The following is an 18,174-nucleotide window of genomic DNA, read 5'->3' as shown; positions in this document are numbered from 1 at the left end:
GCACACTCTCTCGCGATCCCCTCCCCCCCCTCCCCCCCCCCCCCCCTCCGCTGCCTCTCACACAACCTCGCCATGAACACGTTCAAGAAGATTCGTGATAGGGTCACCGTGGTGCGGCTTGGTGGGGACTCGTCAGACGACGATGAGGATGCGCCGTCGACGGGGCTCTCGCTCTCGCGGCTGTTGTACATCCGGTCGTGGACGTTCTCAACCCTGCGGTACTTTGTCTTTCTCACCCTCTTTACCATCATTGTGTTCGGATCGCGGCCGTCAGAGTCGGCGTACTACATGTCGGCCCAACTGCGCGACATCCTCGTCCAGGAAGAGTTCCCGGCCTCGGCCTCGCACATCCGCAAGACCTTCTGGGACGTAGCCACCACCGACGAGATGTTCCAGTACATGGAGGGCCCGCTACTTGAGGGCCTCTTCCCCACTGTCGACTACGCCGGTGACCCGGTGCCGGACTCGCTCTCGCGCGCCATCTACGGCTACGACCAGATCGTCGGCCTTGTGCGCATCCGCCAGGTCCGCATCCGCAAGGACACGTGCTCGGTGGCAGATAAGTTTAAGCGCATCGTGGAACACTGTTACGACTCGTTCAAGTCGTCGGTGGTCTCCAAGGACCCGTTTGGCCCGCCGGGCAACGAGTGGGTGTGGCAGGCCGACCGGCAGACCCTCTTTGGTGGCGTCAATGGGCGGCTCTCTCTCTATCCCGACGACGGCTTTGTCGTGGATCTTGCCAAGGACAAGGGCAACGCTACGCAGCAAATCTCGTTCCTCAAGCAGAACAAGTTTGTTGATTTGCAGACCCGGCTGCTGGCCATCGAGTTCTCGGTCTACAACGCCAACCTCAACCTTTTCTGCGTCATCCGTATCGCCTTTGAGCTGCCCGAGGCTGGTGGCGTCGTGCCATTTGCGCACTTTCGTACCGTCAAGCTCCTGCGCTACCTCTCGTCGATGGACTACTTTGTGCTTGTCTGCGAGCTCCTCCTCTGCGCCATGGTCTTCATGTACGTTGTGGAGGAGGTGGGCGAGCTCGTTCAGGCTTGCCGCGGCAAGGTGACGAGTGCTTCCGGCGAGCACCGCGGATGGCGGGCGTACTTTGTCGACGACATGTGGAACTACCTCGACGTGCTCAACCTCTCGCTCTTTGTCGTCGTCATCATCTTCCGCATCATCATGACCATCACCCTCGAGCAGATGTTCGACACCGGCAATTTCAAGTCGAACGCGGCGTACTTTAACCTGCAAGGCGTGGCGCTGATGGCAACACAGGAGATCAACATCAACGCCATCAACATGCTCCTTTGTTGGATCAAGACGCTCAAGTACCTCAACCATTTTGATCGTATCCACCAGCTCTCCGAGACGCTTGTCCGCGCCGCGGCCGACACGGTACTCTTCATGATCATGTTCCTTATCATCTTCTTTGGCTACGCCCAGGCTGGGTACATGATGTTTTCGGCCGACGTAGAGGGCTTTCGTACCATCTTCCGCTCCATGGAGTCGCTTGTCCTCTCCATCCTCGGCGAGTTTGACTACTCGCAGATCGAGCGCTCGAACCGGTACCTTGCACCGCTGTTCTTCTTCTCGTACATGCTGCTCGTCTTCTTTGTCCTCCTCAATGTGTTCATTGCCATTATCTCGTCGTCGTTCGACTCAGTCCGCGAGGCCGCGGCACGGCGCGACGCCGAGCAGCGCGTGGAGCAGCTGCTCTCCGGCAAGGTGCAGCGGCTCTCGCCGTGGGCTCAGCTCAAGCGAGCCATGCTCATTATGAAGGACGCCATGCTTGTCAAGCGCTACCACAAGCGCTCGCTGCTCATCGAGAAGATCCGCTCCGGCAAGGGTGACATCAATCTCGACGGCATGATCTCGCGCGACGAGGCCCTGACGCAGCTCGCTCTTAACGACGAGGAGGCCGCTGAGGCCTTTGACCAGTACGATGAGAACGAAGACAACCAGCTCGACGCCGACGAGATCGAGGCCTGGCTCGCCGACTTGCGCGAGGAGAAGCTTCTTCTCGAGGAGGCGCTGTCAGACTTTATGGAGCTCGAGCAGGGCCTGGCCGAGACGGGCAAGAAGCTCTCGCGCGAGCAGATCGAGCATCGAGAGGAGATCTCGAAGCGCCTCGAAGACTACAAGAAGCGTGTGGCCCGCATGGGCTCATCCGGCGACCCGGGCCTCCGCAAGCTTGAGATCCGCAAGCCGAATCAGGGAGGCCCTGCCCCGATTGACCCCAACATCCTCCGCCTCGCCGCTAACGCCGAGCCTGCCGCCGTCACCGCCGCCATCTCGGACTCGCACAACACCCTCATGCGCTTCCTCGAGTCGATCAACACCAAGATCAAGGTCATGAACAACCGCCTCAAGCGCCTCGAGGACTCATCGCGCCAGAACATGCGGACCGCTGCCGCCGCAGGTGTCGGCACTCGCTCGCGCGCCCCAACCGCAGCCGCATCCACCATCACAGCCCGCCCTACCACAAGTGCATCAGCTGCTGCGCGCCACAAGGCCACCTTTGACATTCCTGGCCTCGCGACCCCGTCGAGCCGGACTCCGCCGCACCCGTGAGGGTTCTATGCCTCACACCTGCTTCGACGGCCGAAGCGCCTTGACGATCCGCGAAAACATGCTGCTACCCCCGTCCACCGTAAACTTTGCCGCTTGCCCAGGCACCACACTCTCCTTCAACTTGGGCAGATACGCGTGGTCTGCCGTGAGGAGGGCGGCGGCTTTGGCCTCGAGCTCGTCGATGGCAGCCATGAGCGAGGCTTCCACAGCCTGGCGCACCGACCCATCACAAGCCTCCAGCAGCGATACCGCATCCTTGCTGCCCACGTCCACTACTTTGATGGTCCACTCCTCGTAGCACGGATCACCGCCAAGGCCCACCACCTCGACCAGCTCGACTGTCAGAATCGCCGACCGCGACGTCGCGTTCTCCATCAACTTGGCCACGGCGCCCGCCAGCCGCACACTATCGGGCTCTCGTTTTCCCGAATAAGCTGCATCGCCATCGTGACATGAGGTCCCGCTCGCCATGCGCGGCAGCGTAATGTTTGGCAGGCAGTCGAGCGCGACCATGGCCGCCGTCTGGCCATGTTGTGCCCGAAGGAACAGCAGAGCTTCCACCAACCTGGTCACGGCCTCACTCCCAAACACGTCGCCCTCAGTGGCATCGACCACCAGCGACAATCCATGTCGAACATGGGTATCCATATCGGCGCAACCAGTTGAGTCTAGGGTATGCGTGTATGTGTATGTGTGTGTGTGTGTGTGTGTATGCGTGTGGGTGGTTGGGTGGAGTCGGGTGACCGAGTGTGACATCGGCCTGTCGCGGCGTCCCTGACCAGCGGTGGGCAGCAGCGGTGGAACGTTTGCGGTGGGCAGTGATTGGTAGAGGGTTGGCCGCAGTGGAGGAGGGGGCATTTGGCTGTGATGTTTGGCCATGTACAGATCGACTGCGATGTACAGCGATGTACAGAGCGGCTGCGATGCACGGCGATGTACAGATCGGCTGCGATGCACGGCGATGTACGGCGATGTAGGGCCATCTGCAGCCCATCTATGGCCATAGACAGACCAGTAGCAACATACACTTCCGTTGTGGACATTGTTGGTGCTGCTGCGATGAACACCCATGCGCACATCGGCAGCGACCGGCCATGGTGTCCAACTGGCTGGCTGGCTGGCTCGCCGGAGGTTCGGCAACAAGCCCCCTCCCCCCCCCTCCCCGAGGCACACCCCCTCCCTCCCCACCTCCACCCCTCTCCTCCACGTGTGCATGGGCACCCAAGCGTTTCCGCCCTTTGAGGCCTCGGGTATGGCTGGGGACGACGGGCCGGCAGCGAGCATGGCCAACCTCCTCAAGTCGGCGCTGAGGGCATACTCCACGGCGGCAGAGGGTACCCACGGCTCGTACGCTGCGGCGCTGGCCACCACAGACTCGGCCATGTGGGAGGCTAGCTCTGCAGAACTGCCCTCGCGCGTGGGACGGCAGGCTACGTCGTCTGCCTCTGCTGCAGGCGGACGGGCAGAGGCCGGGCCAGATGCTCTGCTGTCCCACGGCTCGCGGGGCGGCGGGCCAACCGGGCGGGCGGCGCTGGCCAAGGCGTTTGCTGCGGCAGCGGCGCGGCTAGTCGACGGACTGGCCCGTCCGGAGCGCAACGCTGTTATCAATGTTGTTCTCGATGCGCTGCACTGGGATGGCGGCCATCGCCCGCGGGTCGGACTTGTGGCCGATCTGCTCGAGGCTCTGGTGGGGCAAGTCTTTCTCGTCGACGACATCCTGCCGAGTGTGCTGTACCATTTGCGTCATCGCGCCCAGACCGCGGCGACAGTTGAGCCGCTCGCCTGTTCCGCCGTCCTGGCCTGCGTTCGCAGCCATGTGCACGAGGCCTCGCTCGCCACCTGCACCACCGTCCTCGACCTCCTTCTCAAGTGTCTTGAGAGCCTGCTTCCGCCGCCACCGGCCGCACTTCCGCGGCAATTCATGGGTGTGGTCCAGGCTGCTGCCGATCTGCTCAACGAGCTCGTTGCGCCGCCACGCTTTCTCATCCCGCACTACGCGGTCATTGTCCAGCTGCGGCCGTACATCCTTGGCAAGGCGCAGCTTCACTGGACGCTTGAGGCCTTTGCTGAACAGTTTGCGCTCCGTCGCATTGCGCTCGAGCGGCTGATGACGTTCCTTCCACCGACTGTGGCTTCCGGGCTTCTCGGCGTCACTCGCTATGCCGACGACACGTCGTCGGCTTTGACCATCGCCCGCGTCAATCCGGCGTACCACATTGTCTACGTCTCGCCGTCGCCGTACGTCAACCCGATTGCGTTTGCCGGCATGTTGTACCAGGGTGTTACCCTCAACAGGATGCGCTCGGCACTGGGCAGCCTACCGAAGGTTGGCTACGATGCGGGCCACATCCGTGACCTCGTCGTCGGAGCCGTCCGCACGCGGCTGACCGAGCTCGTTGCCCGTGGACCGGCCACTGGCGCCAAGCCGCATCCTCTCGCCAACTCGACTCTCCTTCCGATCCCGTCCGAGTGGCTCGCGGCGCCGGCCAAGCCGGTGCTGAAGACTGCAGACCTGCCATCGTCGTACTACGGCGAGTGGGCAGACGTCGCCGACCTCATCTACGCCATGCTGGAGAAGCAGCTCATCAGGGTAGTCGACTTCTGCGCCCTGTTTGAGGAGTTTGTCACAGGCGCGGACGAGGCCTCGATCCCGACTGAGCTCGGCCATCTCGTCCTCCAGGTCTTGATGGCGCCGTCGATTGCGAACCAGGTGTCGGAAAGCGCTGTGGGCCGGCAGCTTGTGAACGCTCTCCATCTCGCGCAAGCCAAGCATGTCTTTGCACCGTCGCCGGCCAAGCTGACTTTGACGTACGTGGTCTTGCGTCGGTACATCGAATCGCACCGCGATTCCCGGATGTCGTCGTCAGCGCGAGACGTTGTGGCCAAGCTGGGGTCCAAGCCGGTGAACGAGTGGCGTGATGACGACATCTGCACGCTCGGCGTCGTCACACTCTACGCGCCGAATGAGGTGGCGCGATGGATGATCGAGCTGCTGTATCAAGGCCACGGCTACGGCTCGAACGATGTGAATGAGACACCGGCACTGCCGTCGGGCACTCTCGTGCCGAACCTGGACCCGCCAGTCCCGCTCGCGGTGGTGCACATGTTGTCATTGCGGGCGCGGTCGGACATGGCGCGTTTCCTGTTTTCATACCTTGCGCCGAAAGCTGTGCGCCGCGAGGCCTTTCCGCCGGGTGCGCTGGACACACTGGCCCGGCTGCTCAACTCGGCGCCCAACGCATGCGCGCTTCGGAGTTTGTTCAACTTTGTGCTACGGACCGCCTCTGAGCGCAAGCGACTGGCCGTCGCGCTCTCGGAACTCTTCTCGGCGCGGCTCGTCAACTGGCTGGTTGATAATGAGAGCGTGGGCGACATTCTTGTCGGCCTTTCGGATTATCTCACCAAGACCAGCTCGCGAGCTGTCTACGCTGCGGTGCAGCACCTCATACTTGTGCTTCTCCCTCTCCACAACAACCTGGAGAGTCCACTGGCGCAGCTGAAGACGCGGCAGACGGTGGTAGTCGACTCGGCCAGTATGCAGGCGCTGGCCATGTCACTGGCGGTGCGAGGCGTGGCGGTTCGTGGCAAGCTCGGCAAGCTTCCGGACGTGGTGACGGCCATTGCCCAAGCGTCGCCGGCGACGCTCAAGTGGCCGCAGCACGTGCTCATGGCCTTCCCGGCTCCACTTGTCGATGCCATCAGCACAGTCGCGGCGAGCGGCAAGGCTGCTCGTGGGCACAGAAGCGGGTCAAAGTCGAACTCTGGCAAGTTCGACTCGGGCTCGGGCCTCGCTGCCATGGACGTGGTCGATGTGAGCGAGGCGGCGCACGCCAGCCTCTGGGGGTCAAAGTCGTGGAAGGATGCTGCACCAACTGCGGTGGAGGTCTCGGCGTACGATCAGGCCCATTCATTGAGCGAGCATCTCTGTGGGGCGTCGCCAGTCCTGACGGCTACTTCACCGCTGGTCAAGCGAGTGGTCGCTGCAGAGGAGGCGGCGTGGGCGGCGACGATGTCGGGCTCGAGCGCGGGCACAGAGGCTGGCGACGCAAGCTCTGCGTCAAGCCCGCTCTACCTCCGTGACGTGCTGTCGTGGTTCTGGATGACGGCGTTTACGGCTGCCAGCGATGCGCTGGTCGTGAACATGAGAGTTGTTCTCGACGCTGTCAAGCCGCACATGGTGACGCGTGCCCTGTTTCACGCGGTGGCCTTTGCTGTCTCACACATCTCCGACTCTTACGCTGGGGCGACGAGCAAGGCTGTCGAGCGTGGGGTGGCGCGGTTGGTCGCGATGGCGTTTGAGTGGCAGCTTGTGGATGCTGGCGAGCTGATTATGGCGCTACTGGAGGTCGATGCCAACCCGATTGCGCTGCAGCTTCTTCAGGGCTTCCTGACCTCGAGCGCGGTGAGTGCGCGGGCCTCGCTTTGGTTTGGCTCGTGCGACGCGCGGCTAGCCGAGGCTGAGCCACCGGGTGCGGTGTTTGGATCTTGGATGCTGCCTGCGCTCGCAGCATACGAGGAGCGGTTTCCGCAGCGGGGGCGCAGCCCCGACGCGCTGCCGACCTACTACCACTCGGAAATGTCGCGGCTCACGCCGTATCTGCAGCTTGTGCTCTCGCGGTTCATTGCGGCCGACGCGCCCGAGTTTGTGACAAGCGTGCTCCTTGCGCCTCCGTTGAACTTTGTGGTGGCGTCAGTGCCACGGCCGATGCAGACGCTTCACGATCTGTTGCACTACCACGCCGAGTCTTCTGGTCTGACGCCCGAGGTCAAGCGGGCATTGGTCCGGACGTTTGCGTTTCCGCGCGGCAGCCGGCGCGCCCAGTCGGACTCTGAGCTTGGGCACGCCCTTGACCCCGCCTTTGTGGAGTACGTCATCGAAGATGGGGTCCATACGGCATCGATGATGGCGAGAAAGCTGAAGATGGTCAATGCTGATGGCACGAGCTTCCTGACACGGGTGCTGGACAGCTTGACGGCACACCTGCCGGGCCAAGGTGACGGCCCGCCCGCAGCCGGGCCACACGACTTGCCGTACGCCTCGCATCGCGAGTTTAAGGCTGCAGCACCGCGGCTAGCTATGGCTGCGGCGATCCAGGTGCTGGCACTGCCGCTGGCAGCGGACGACGCCGCGGCGCTACTGCTGGCAGACACCGAGGCGCGGCGCGGACTGGCCAAGGCCGGGCTCCTTGCGCGGCTTCCCTCGGCGTACCACGTTCCGGTGCTGTACGCGTGGATTGACGCGGTGAAGGGAACGTTGCAGCATGTACCGACAACATTTTCGCTCTGGCGGCCGTCGGATTGCGACTCGCTCATTGTCTTTGCGCACGCCTTTCTTCTCGGCGTAGATGCCATGATGCTCGAGTGCCTGCCCGAGTTTGTGCGGTCGATCCGGCCGGCTGTCTCCATCTCACAGGTCCACGTTGTTTGCCAGATTGTGGGACCAGCGGTGTACCGGATGACCAAGCATGGAAACTTGACCATCCACCTGGTGCTCGAGGTGCTCCAGGCGGTTGTCGATGTTTTGGCGACGTTAGCGACGAGCCGGAGCTCGACGCGATAGACCGGGCGGCACTCGAGGTCATCATCGACTTTGTCACCCACTCCATCCTAGTCTTTGGCGACGTGCCCGAGTCGCAACGACAGGCCTTTGCCGTTGTGCGCGCCGAGCTCCCGCCCTGGTTGGTTAGGCGGTTCCGGGCCTTGCTTGATCACGCCTTGATGGCAAGGTGAGGCCCCGAAGAGCCGACCAAGCACACCGGACTGAACGAGTTGACCGTGTCCTCCGTCACCACAGACACAACTCTCGATGTAGGACCACTCATGTGAACTGAGAAGAAAATGTATGGAGATGAGCTAGCGTTCCTGTGCTCTGTAAGCGAGCAAGTGTATGTTGTGTGTATTGTGTGTATTGTGTGTGGTGTGTGTGGTGTGTGTGGTGTGTGTGGTGCGCGTGGTGCGCGTGGTGTGGCGTGTGCAGTGGGTGCAAGAGAGGCTCATTTGAGCCCACCACTGCCATCCCTCGGACATCCCCACCTCCCCCTCCCCCCTCCCCCCCCCCCCCCCTCCCTCCCTTCCCCCCCCCCTCCAACACACGCATGTGCTGAATGATGTACATGTGTCTAGGTGTAGAACCCAGCTTTATTAGCGCAGCAGAGGGACAGACAGTGGGCGGTCGGGCCTCGGGGGAGTATTTCTCCTGGGTGCCTGCTGTGGCTGCTCCGACGTGTCCGCCTCGTACTGCTTGCGTCAGTCGGCTTGGGGAGATTTCCCTTGACCATGAAGAGCATGAAGAAACCCCCTCCCCCACCCATCTCCTCCTCCCACTTATCATCATCATCAAGCAGTCGTTCACTCTACAGATCAAGCACAGCCTCAATCTGTGCGGTGAGGGCGTCGCCCACTCGCGCATCAAGCTCGGGCGCATGAGCCACAGCGTCGAGGATGTCGCGGGCGAGCGCGGGCGCGGTGTCTAGGCCGAGGGCGGCGGCGTCAGCGGCAACCTGGACTGCGGTGGCAAGGCTCTTGGGGAGCGAGACCGAGGCAGGAGCGGCCGGGGCAGCATCGGCATCGGCATCGGCGTCAGCATCGGGGAGGGAGGCGGCGATGGAGGCGGCGTCGTCGGCCCAGGTCGGAGCGGCGGCGGCAGCGGCGACGACGGCAGTTGCGGTGTCGTTGTCGAGAGCCTGCGGGTGATCCAGGGCCATAAACGGATAAATGCGCGAGAGCGTGTCAGGGGCAGCGTCAGCAGCAGCGGTAAGCAGGGCCTTGTAGTCGTCGGCGGCCGGGAAGAGGCGGGTGGTGGGGCGGGCGGCGAGGGCGTCGGCGATGACGCCCGGGGCGGCATCGTCGACGGCGAGGGCGACGAGGCGGGCGGTGGCAGCCGAATCCAGAAGCGGAGCAGGGACGGCGGCGACGGAGCCGTACTCGGCAGCAGCAGCAAGGTTGAGCAGCGGCAGGGCGGTTGAGAAGATGACGGCGACGTCATCGGCCGAGGCGGCGGCGGCGGCCATGGCGGCGGCGGGGGCGGCCGGGTCAACCAGACGAGGGAGGAACTTGCTGGCACCGCCACGGCGCCAGCGGTGGAAGCCCGGCTCATAGTCCAAGGCATCCTGTAGGGCATCAACCATGGCAGGCACGTCTGGCAGGGCAGCTAGGGCCACGGCATCGACCTGCCCGCCGGCGCCGCGTCCGCTCCCTGCGGGCGTCTCGAAGATCTCCACCGCAGCCCGGGCCGTGGTCGACAGCGCAGCGGCTGCGGGGCGGGGCTGGCGGGTGCAGAGGCGGAGGGCAAACATATGTGTGGGGAGGAGGTGGCTGGGGCTGGGGGGTGGGCCGGGGGGGTAGGGCTGGGGGTGGTGGAGTGGGGTGCCGGTAGATTGGAGGCGGTAGGGGTCGGGAGCGGGGAGCGGAGGGGTGGGGGGGGGGGGGGGGTGGGCGTGGGATGTCGCGGCGGTCGGCGGGCGGCGGCGGGCGATGATGGGTGACGGCAGGTCGGCTCGGAGTGGGGGGTAGGGTCGACCGACTCATTAGGGCTGTTTACTGCTGCGGGGTCTGCTGCTCCGGCGGCGGGGTGCCGGCGGCAGGGCCCTGCTTGGACTTGTAGGCGGCCTCAAAGGCGTCGTTGACCTCGTTCTTAAGCTCGTCCATCTTGGCGCGGAGCGCATCGCCGTCCTTGCCGTCGAGCGCAGCCTCGAGGGCGTCGACCTGCGAGAGGAGCTTGGTCTTGCTGGCCTCGGTGAGGAGCTTGGCGTTGTCCTCGACCGAGGCACGGGTGGTGTGAGCGAGCGACTCAGCCTCGTTGCGAAGCTCGATGGCGGCGCGGCGCTTCTTGTCCTCCTCAGCAAACATCTCGGCCTCACGGACCATCTGCTCGATCTCGGCCTCGGTGAGGCCGCCCTTGGTCTCGACCACGGTCTCCGAGGTGGTACCGGTGGCCTGGTCGGTGGCGGTGACCTTGAGGATGCCCTCGGCGTTGAGGTCAAAGGTAACATCGAGCTGCGGCACACCCTTGCGCATGGGCGGGATGCCGTCGAGGCGCAGCGTGCCGAGCTTGCGGTTCTCGGCGGCGAGCTCGCGGTCGCCCTGCAGGACGTCGGCGACAATGTACGTCTGGTGGTCCTGTGCAGTGGTAAAGGTCTTGGTCTTGGAGACCGGAATCGGCGTGTTCCGCTCGATGATGCGGGCAAAGAGCCCGCCCTCCACGTTGGTGCCGAGCGAGAGCGGCGTGACGTCGACAAGGGCCACGCCCGAGATGGCGCCGTCGAGGATCGAGCCCTGAATGGCGGCGCCCGAAGCCACGGCCTCGTCCGGGTTCACGCCCTTGGACGGGTCCTTGCCAAACAGCTCGGCCACCGTCGAGACAACCTTAGGCATGCGGGTCATGCCACCAACAAGCAGGACCTTGTCCACCTCGGCCGCCGAGATGTGCGCGTCGCGGAGCGCCTGCTCAGACGGCGCCCGGGTCTTGTCGATGAGCGGGCCGGTGAGCTTCTCCAGCTCGGCGCGCGTCAGCGTCGCCTCAAAGTGCAGCGGGCCGCCGTCGGTCTGGGTAATGAACGGCAGGTTGATGTCCGTCGACGGCGACGCGTCGAGGGCGCGCTTCGCCTCCTCAGCCGCCTCGCGAAGCCGCTGGATCGACATCTGGTCGCCCGAGAGGTCGACGCCGGTCTGCGACTTGAACGTCGACAGCATGTGCTGCAGAATGGTCTCGTCCCAGTCCTCGCCGCCGAGCGTCGAGTCACCGCCGGTCGACTTGACCACAAACACACCGTCGTCGACCTCGAGGACCGAAATGTCAAAGGTACCGCCGCCGAGATCGTACACCGCAATGGTCTGCGCCTCGGTCGAGTTGATGCCGTACGAGAGCGCCGCCGCCGTCGGCTCGTTGATGATCCGGATCTGGTCAAAGCCGCAGATGCGGCCGGCATCCTTGGTTGCCTGCCGCTGCGAGTCGTCAAAGTACGCCGGGACGGTGATAACCGCCTTGTTGGGCATGCCGCCGAGCACGCGCGCTGCAGTCTCCTGCATCTTGGTCAGCACAAATGAGCCGATCTGCGACGGCGAGTACTGCTTGCCCTGGGCAGACACCCAGGCATCGGTCCCGTTGGGCGCGCGGCAGATCTCGTACGAGACCATCTTCTGCAGCGTGGCAATGGCCGGGTCGTCAAACGTCCGCCCGATAAGCCGCTTGGCCCCATAGATGGTGTTCTTCGGGTTGGTCACCGCACCGCGCTTGGCCGGCGCGCCCACAAGCCGCGAGCCATCCGGCTGGAAGGCCACCACCGACGGCGTCGTCCGCTTACCCTCCTCGTTCTCCAGAACTCGCGGCTCGCCGTTCTCCACCACCGCCACGCACGAGTTGGTGGTGCCCAGGTCGATGCCAATGGTAGGGATGTTTGCCACCTGCGTTGCTCCGCCGGCGCCGTCCTCAGCGCCTGCAGCGCCCTCACTCACGCCCACAGCGCCCGCAAAAGCCCTACTCCCCCAATCATTACATCACACTCATGCCGTGAGTCTGCCTGTTCCCTACCTGATTCCCCCTTCCTCCCCCCTTCAGACCGCCCAGACCGTCCCCCCCTCCCACCCCCCCCCTCCCACCCCCCGCCCCCCCCCTCCCGCCCTCCACCCGTTCGCGACCCAATCCATCCAAGTGACGCGTCCAGGAACGGTGCAGACGGGGTGAGGGGATGGGGCGGGGGATGGCCAAGACACTGGGTGCGTACCGCGTGGTGAGGGAAGGCACAAGCCGCCGCAGCGGAGCGGTGGCAGCCATAAGAGTCGTAGCACGGAGCATGTTGTCCCGTTTTCCGAGTTGTGTGGTGCTGAACGGGTGTGGGTGCGGGTGCGAGGAGACGCCTTGTCGTCCGCTTCCTCTGGCTGTTGTTTGTTGGCCAAACAACAATCAATGTGGCACCATGTCATCATCGGCGCCCGCCTGTCCGCATCTCTTGCTGCACGTCATCATGACATGGCTTGATCGAGGGAAGGGATGGAGGAGGGGGGGGGGTGTCAGCTGGTCTGGGCCGGATGTTTTGATGCTCGGTTTGTCAGCGTATGCATATCAGCGCGGGAGGGCAGCGCCGGCAAGTACGGCGCGGGCGCTGGCCTCGGGAAGTGCTGCGATGACAGCGTCGCGGGTGGTAGCTCCCAAGAGCTCAACGGAAGCGAGAAAGGTCACAATGGTCTCAGGAATACAGAGGTTACCGATGGCGACATCAGATGCCAACTGGGTAGAGTCTACGCCGGAGAGGATGAGATAGGCCACCATGGCCACGTCGCCGCACGCCGAAGCGTAGAGCTGCGGAGTGGCGCCAAGTTCGTCGACGCCGGCTTTGGCCACAAGGCAAATATCGTGAACGGCCAGCACTTCGATGACATCCAGCCGGCCCACCATGGCGGCCAAGTGCGCGAGAGTTCGCCCAGCCTCGTCGCGCGCCCGCAGGTCAGCACCATGCGAGAGCAGCACAGCTACACAAGCTGGCGAGTCGAGCGCGGCATGGACAACGGTGCCACCGATGAGAGACCGTGAGCCGGATGAGCCACCGGCTTGGAGAAGCCGCGCCAAGGTGCTGGCACCATCGTTTTGGCCGCAACATGGAGCGGAGTCTCGAGCCGGTCATTACGCGCGTCGACGTCGGCGCCGCACCGGATGAGAGCGGCAACAGACTCGAGCGCAGATGCCTTAGCGGCGTAGTGTAACGGGACAGCGCCCAGCCTGTCACGAGCCTCGGTGTCGGCACCCTCGGCTACAAGCATGCACACGGCATTGGCGTGGTTGCCAGCCGCTGCGCAGTGAAGCGCAGTGGTGTGGTCCGCTCCGCGCGCGTCGACGCTGCATCCCTTGAGCAGGACTCGGATCACCGTTGTCGCGCCTGCAGTCGCTGCGCATTGAAGCGCGGTCAAGCCGCTGCCGTCGCATGCGTTCGCGTCGGCGTTAAACATCATAACGTACTCCAGAAAAGGGTAACCGGGAGGACCCCGGGGATCGCATCCAGGATCTTGCTCGTGGCCGCGATCGCATGCTCCACCGCAATGTGGAGGATGAGCTGCCCACGACTGTTCCGCAGAGTCTTGTCGGCACCGGCATCACGGAGAACTTGGAGCATAGTAACAACATGCATGGTGTTCTCCAGGCCATCGTTGTCGGTCGCAAGGGCGGCTGCAATGTGTAGCGGTGCCTCGCCGTCCTCGTTGAGCATCGAGAGCCATGAAAAGACGATGTCCGCGGCGTCGGCTGCAAACCGCACGCCTTTGGACCATCCGCCACGCAGCAGGGCCTCCTCCTTCTTCCATGCGATGGCACTTTTGTCATCTTCGTCGGCCTCGGCAGTGCGAGTAGGAACGGCCGCCGTTGGACCGACAGCTGTCGCCAGCAGTGCCTCGACCATCGCCGTGTTGCCGAGCGCGACAGCTAGATGAAGCGGTGATTGCCCGTTTGGCGAAGACCACGACAACATGCCTGCGGTGTACGTTAGCATGACAGACATTAGCGTCTCGACATTGCCGGACATGACAAGCGAGTGCAGGAGGATGGTGCCGCACTTGGTGCAACTCGCCTTTCCAGCGCATCGCGCCATCCACTTGAGCGACGGCACGTGGTTACCCGCAATTGCCTTGTCCACAGGACTGTGGCGATTGGCATCAAGCTGGCACAAGCTCGCACCATGACTGTGCAGGATCTGCACAACTCGGATGGAGGCAGTGCCGAAGTGCAGCGGCGTCGCGCCGTTGCCGTCCACGACGCTGATCAATTCCGGGCAGTGGGTGACGAGCCAAAGGACCATAACTGGAGACTCTGTGGCTGCAGCCAGGTGCATTAGTGTCCACTGTTGGGCATGGGCTTGAAACACCCCTTCATCGTCCATCTTCACCACCCAGGCAGCCACGTCGACGGCGCCATCGGCGTCGCGAGGCACCGGCGCGAGGAGCTTGGCGCGCGGAGCATCAAACTCAGCCACCGAGCCCGATGCGAGCCAGCCTGCTGGCGGTTCCTTTCCACTGGACTGGAGAATGTCAATCATGTTGGTCCGATTGTGCTTGGCGGCAAGGATCAGCGGCGTTTCGCCGGCAACCGAGACGGCATCCACATCGGCTCCGCCGCAGCTGACCAGCCAGTCCACCACATCGTCATGCCCGCAGACCACCGCCACATGCAGCGGCGTCCATCCGCGAGAGTTGGGCGCATTGACATCGGCTATTGGACTTCCCGCAAGGATCTTGATGATGTGGACATGTCCGTAGTGTGCCGCCACGTACATCGGCGTCCACCCGCGATCGTTGCCTGCTCCTGCGTCCGCCCCGGCTTCCAAAAGCGACTCCACCCTTGCCGCATCACCGGCCGCGGCAGCCGCGTGGAGCGACAGAGCCACCTTTGCGCTTCCAAACATGAGTCCGGTGGAGGCCAGAAACAAGTCGGCAGCCGTGCAGGATGAGGCGACTGCAGATGTGGCTTGCCTGGCCTTAGTCGAGTGAACGGAGAGTGTTCTATTCCAGTCTTTCACTTTGGGCTGCACGTGCATGGCGCAAACGTGCTAGACGGAGGCACACTCACCGGCCCAACCGCTTTTGCCGCTTCAGCCTGCGCTGGGCCCGGGTTTGTAGTGGCGAGCTCTCAGCGGCTTGGCTCTGCTCGACTGAGCAGGGCGCAGTCGACGTCGGCGGAGCCCGCTTGCGGCGGGACCGAACCGGCGCGACAGGCGGCGACGAGAGCGCCTGCATCTTGGCTGTGGTGTTGACGACCGAAAAGTCACGGCCGACCTCGGCGATGGGCATGAGCGGACGCGATGGCTGGCGCACCATGGGCGAGCTTGCTTCAGCTGGCACAGCTGCAGGAGGCGGGACCGGGAGGAGCGCCACAATGACGGTGATGTCGTCGTGGTAGGATCGCCGACCCGAGTCGCCGCGAGCGCCGGCGACTTTGGCTTCGAGCTCGGCACGGGTGAGCTCAAAGCCGGCGGCAACTTTGTCAAGGACAGCATCAATGAGAGCCTGTGCTGTGGCGTTGAGGGCGGCGTCAGAGATCTGGGAGCGGGCCGGGCCGGCCAGGGCGGCAGCGGTCAGCCGGCTCGCCACAAAGCGAGTCACCTCACCGTCGGTCATGTGGTCCCAGAGCCCATCGGAGGCAACAACGACAAAGGCGGGCTCGTCCTTGCTTCCGCGCCCGATGACGAGCGACGCGACTTGTGCGTGCGGCGAGACGTACGGCGCAGCCTCTTTGGGCAGCGGCGAGACCTTGAACTGTGGCGCGGCTTTGTTGTGCAGTCGAGCTAGCTCGCGGTCCTTGAGATATCCGTCGCCGAGCGCTCGGGTCACCTGCACAATGCCCTTGACATAGTACTTGAGTGAGCCCGGCTCTGCCCCCGGATATGTCTTAAACAGGCGCTTGTCCTTTGGCAGCGCAGCCTGGAGCCGGGCTCGCTCGGCAGGCTCTGCGGCGTTGTGCACCTCGCAGAGAGCGTGGGCAACGCCCAATGGCGAGCCGGCCACAACTCGCGTATCACCCAGATGTGCCACCGCCATCTCGCCGCGCCCGTGCGTCGGGATCCACACCAGCGACGCGCACGCGCCTTGCTCCATCAGGCCGATCTTGTCGTCAAACTCGGCCTCGGTGGTCGGATACGGCTTGGCCTTGATCTCGGCCAGCAGCGCATCATCAACTGCCAGCAGAGCTCCTTGCATGGCCGCACCTACTCCAGTGGGAGGTACGCCATCCAACGCCTCGCCGAGCGCAGCCACAAGCTTGTTGCGGGCAAAGGCGACCGCCCGCGCCCCACCGTGTCCGTCCAACACCGCCACCACGCTTCCGCCTCCCACCGCGGTCTGCAGGTGCATGTCCTCGCACGGACTATTTGCCGCGTACACGGCCACTCCCGTCCGCACACCCTGGTGGACCTCAGCCATTGGCGTAAAGTACGTGCAAGGGTGGGTGTGTGGGGAGGGGTGGGGAGGGGGGGGGGGCGGGGGGAAGGGGGGAAGGGGGGAAGGGGGGAGACCTGCGTACAGAAAGGTCGTGGTTTGCCATCGACTTTGTTGGAGGATACAGAAACGATCGGCGGGCTACAGGGCTCCAGGCGCAACGAGGGCAAGCACGAGGACGAGGACAAGCGCAGCGATGAGGCGGGGGCGGGCAAAGAGATGATGCTTGCAGATGTCGTTCCCGATCCCGGCTGAAAGCTAGAGGCAGTGGCGTAGTCGAACATGATCTTCGACTCTTTGGCCTCGTCGTCGTGCGCGGCGTAGCCCATGACGACGACCGAGGCGTCCGCGTTACCGGCGACGGCAGGCGAGCCGAGAGCAATGTCGGCGCCGACGCCGAACGAGGCATGCTTGAAGCTGGAGCATCCCGAGTCTGCAGCCATGCCGGCGCAGATGGCGACGGCGTACGGAATATTGCCAAAGGCAGCAGTTGGCGCGGTGACAAAGAGCGGAACGGTCTCGGCCTCGCCCTGCCACATCCGCCAGTTGGAGACACCCGGCTCGGTCACGGTCTGCACCACCGGATTCCCGCACTCGGCATTGGTGCAGCGGGCAAGCATGATCGAATCGCTTTCCAAGTTGTAGAAGAACACGTACGGCAGCGTGGCCTTGTTGACTGGCTCACCCACACCGACGTGAGTCATGCCGCTCAGCCACGAGCTCGTGCACTTGCCGATGGTAGCCAGTTCAGCCACTGGGGTCATCGCCGAGCACGCCGTCGTCGTGCACGAAATGTACTCTGCTTCGGTCGGCGAGCCGGCGTCACTGCAGCTTGACGCCTGGTAGCCGACAAAGACCTCGTTGTCAGAAGCGACCGCTGACAGGTCGGCGTTCTTGGGCGGCTGCGCCTGAGAGCCAAAAATCTTGGAGCTCGTTGCAGACGAGCAGACCACGTTGTTGCATGCCACAACCATGCCATCAGTGTTTGACAGCCGCATCGTGATCACTGGCAGCCGCGCGCCACCGTCGCGGGCCACCCGAAGCCGCGACGCAGTCATCACATTCACTGACCCGTGGGTAGTACTGTTCACCGATCCGCACGTCTCGTCGAGGCAGGCCACCGTCACCAGTCCGGCACTCCCAGAGTAGACCAGCAGCGGCCCAGCGAGCGGTGGGCCAACCGCCAGGGCCACATCGGGCGAAAACGAGGCCGGCGCGTCGTTGCCCATAATCTGGCTGCAGGTCGGCGCTGCGCCGTCCAGATCACACCGCCACATGTGGAGGTGCCATGGCGCTGCGGGCGCGCCTTCCACCAGCGACACATAGTACCCGGTCTTGCCGTCCACCGCAACTGCACCCGCGCTCTTCACCTTTGTGGGGAATCCGTTTGCGTCGTCAGGCACCGTCAGTAGCTCCACAGGTGCCGCACGCGTACTCCCCGCCGCTGCCACCAGCGCCAACACAGCCAACACCAGCACCACACGGCCCCGCAGCTGTAGAGAGACGACACAAAAGAATCCGCTAGCGACCATGTGTACGAGTGCTGCAATCTGCGACAAGTGCCTGTGACGGGCGAAGAGAGCGTCGGCTGCGATGCACGCCGCCGCTGAACCGCACGCACGCGTTGCTGCCACAGCGGCCACGACCCGAAGACTACGTACGAGTGCAGGGCAATGCTGCTCGCCTCAC

At 64.0% G+C, this 18,174-nt stretch overlaps 8 protein-coding genes across 8 annotated transcripts; 2 read left to right on the top strand and 6 right to left on the bottom strand.

The window, feature by feature from the left end:
- Nucleotides 1–72: 72 nt before the first annotated feature.
- AMSG_00463 (polycystin 2) lies at nucleotides 73–2,740 on the top strand (the record flags this gene model as incomplete). Its single annotated transcript, XM_013907288.1, has 1 exon — nucleotides 73–2,740. One exon carries the CDS (start codon nucleotides 73–75, stop codon nucleotides 2,569–2,571), a length of 2,499 nt encoding a protein of 832 aa, XP_013762742.1. The 3' UTR covers nucleotides 2,572–2,740.
- AMSG_00462 (uncharacterized protein) lies at nucleotides 2,018–3,311 on the bottom strand. The gene has a single exon (XM_013907287.1). The coding sequence runs from the start codon at nucleotides 3,217–3,219 to the stop codon at nucleotides 2,584–2,586; it is 636 nt and encodes a 211-aa protein (XP_013762741.1). The 5' UTR covers nucleotides 3,220–3,311; the 3' UTR covers nucleotides 2,018–2,583.
- A 473-nt stretch (nucleotides 3,312–3,784) lies between these two features.
- AMSG_00461 (uncharacterized protein) lies at nucleotides 3,785–9,295 on the top strand (the record flags this gene model as incomplete). Its single annotated transcript, XM_013907286.1, has 2 exons — nucleotides 3,785–8,456; nucleotides 8,916–9,295. One exon carries the CDS (start codon nucleotides 3,785–3,787, stop codon nucleotides 8,129–8,131), a length of 4,347 nt encoding a protein of 1,448 aa, XP_013762740.1. The 3' UTR covers nucleotides 8,132–8,456; nucleotides 8,916–9,295.
- Nucleotides 8,896–9,866, bottom strand: AMSG_00460 (uncharacterized protein; the record flags this gene model as incomplete). The annotated part of the gene is made up of 1 exon (XM_013907285.1): nucleotides 8,896–9,866. The coding sequence occupies one exon, from the start codon at nucleotides 9,864–9,866 to the stop codon at nucleotides 8,925–8,927; it is 942 nt and encodes a 313-aa protein (XP_013762739.1). The 3' UTR covers nucleotides 8,896–8,924.
- Nucleotides 9,867–10,107: 241 nt separating this feature from the next.
- Nucleotides 10,108–12,364, bottom strand: AMSG_00459 (heat shock protein 70; the record flags this gene model as incomplete). The annotated part of the gene is made up of 2 exons (XM_013907284.1): nucleotides 10,108–12,046; nucleotides 12,294–12,364. 2 exons carry the CDS (start codon nucleotides 12,362–12,364, stop codon nucleotides 10,108–10,110), a joined length of 2,010 nt encoding a protein of 669 aa, XP_013762738.1.
- A 267-nt stretch (nucleotides 12,365–12,631) lies between these two features.
- Nucleotides 12,632–14,957, bottom strand: AMSG_00458 (ankyrin; the record flags this gene model as incomplete). Its single annotated transcript, XM_013907283.1, has 3 exons — nucleotides 12,632–13,038; nucleotides 13,095–13,521; nucleotides 13,548–14,957. 3 exons carry the CDS (start codon nucleotides 14,955–14,957, stop codon nucleotides 12,632–12,634), a joined length of 2,244 nt encoding a protein of 747 aa, XP_013762737.1.
- A 95-nt stretch (nucleotides 14,958–15,052) lies between these two features.
- Nucleotides 15,053–16,470, bottom strand: AMSG_00457 (uncharacterized protein; the record flags this gene model as incomplete). The annotated part of the gene is made up of 1 exon (XM_013907282.1): nucleotides 15,053–16,470. The coding sequence occupies one exon, from the start codon at nucleotides 16,468–16,470 to the stop codon at nucleotides 15,118–15,120; it is 1,353 nt and encodes a 450-aa protein (XP_013762736.1). The 3' UTR covers nucleotides 15,053–15,117.
- A 156-nt stretch (nucleotides 16,471–16,626) lies between these two features.
- Nucleotides 16,627–18,017, bottom strand: AMSG_00456 (protein phosphatase type 2C; the record flags this gene model as incomplete). Its single annotated transcript, XM_013907281.1, has 2 exons — nucleotides 16,627–16,710; nucleotides 16,824–18,017. 2 exons carry the CDS (start codon nucleotides 18,015–18,017, stop codon nucleotides 16,627–16,629), a joined length of 1,278 nt encoding a protein of 425 aa, XP_013762735.1.
- Between the last annotated feature and the right edge of the window lie 157 nt (nucleotides 18,018–18,174).

Source organism: Thecamonas trahens (assembly GCF_000142905.1).
Source record: "Thecamonas trahens ATCC 50062 unplaced genomic scaffold supercont1.2, whole genome shotgun sequence".
Taxonomy (NCBI): Eukaryota; order Apusomonadida; family Apusomonadidae; genus Thecamonas; species Thecamonas trahens.
The sequence above is the reverse complement of the archived record's forward strand: the minus strand, read 5'-3'. Positions and strand labels throughout refer to the sequence as shown.

Excerpts from the sequence above, each read along its gene's own strand:
- AMSG_00462 (XM_013907287.1), bottom strand. The coding sequence starts at position 3,219 with ATGGATACCCATGTTCGACATGGATTGTCGCTGGTGGTCGATGCCACT.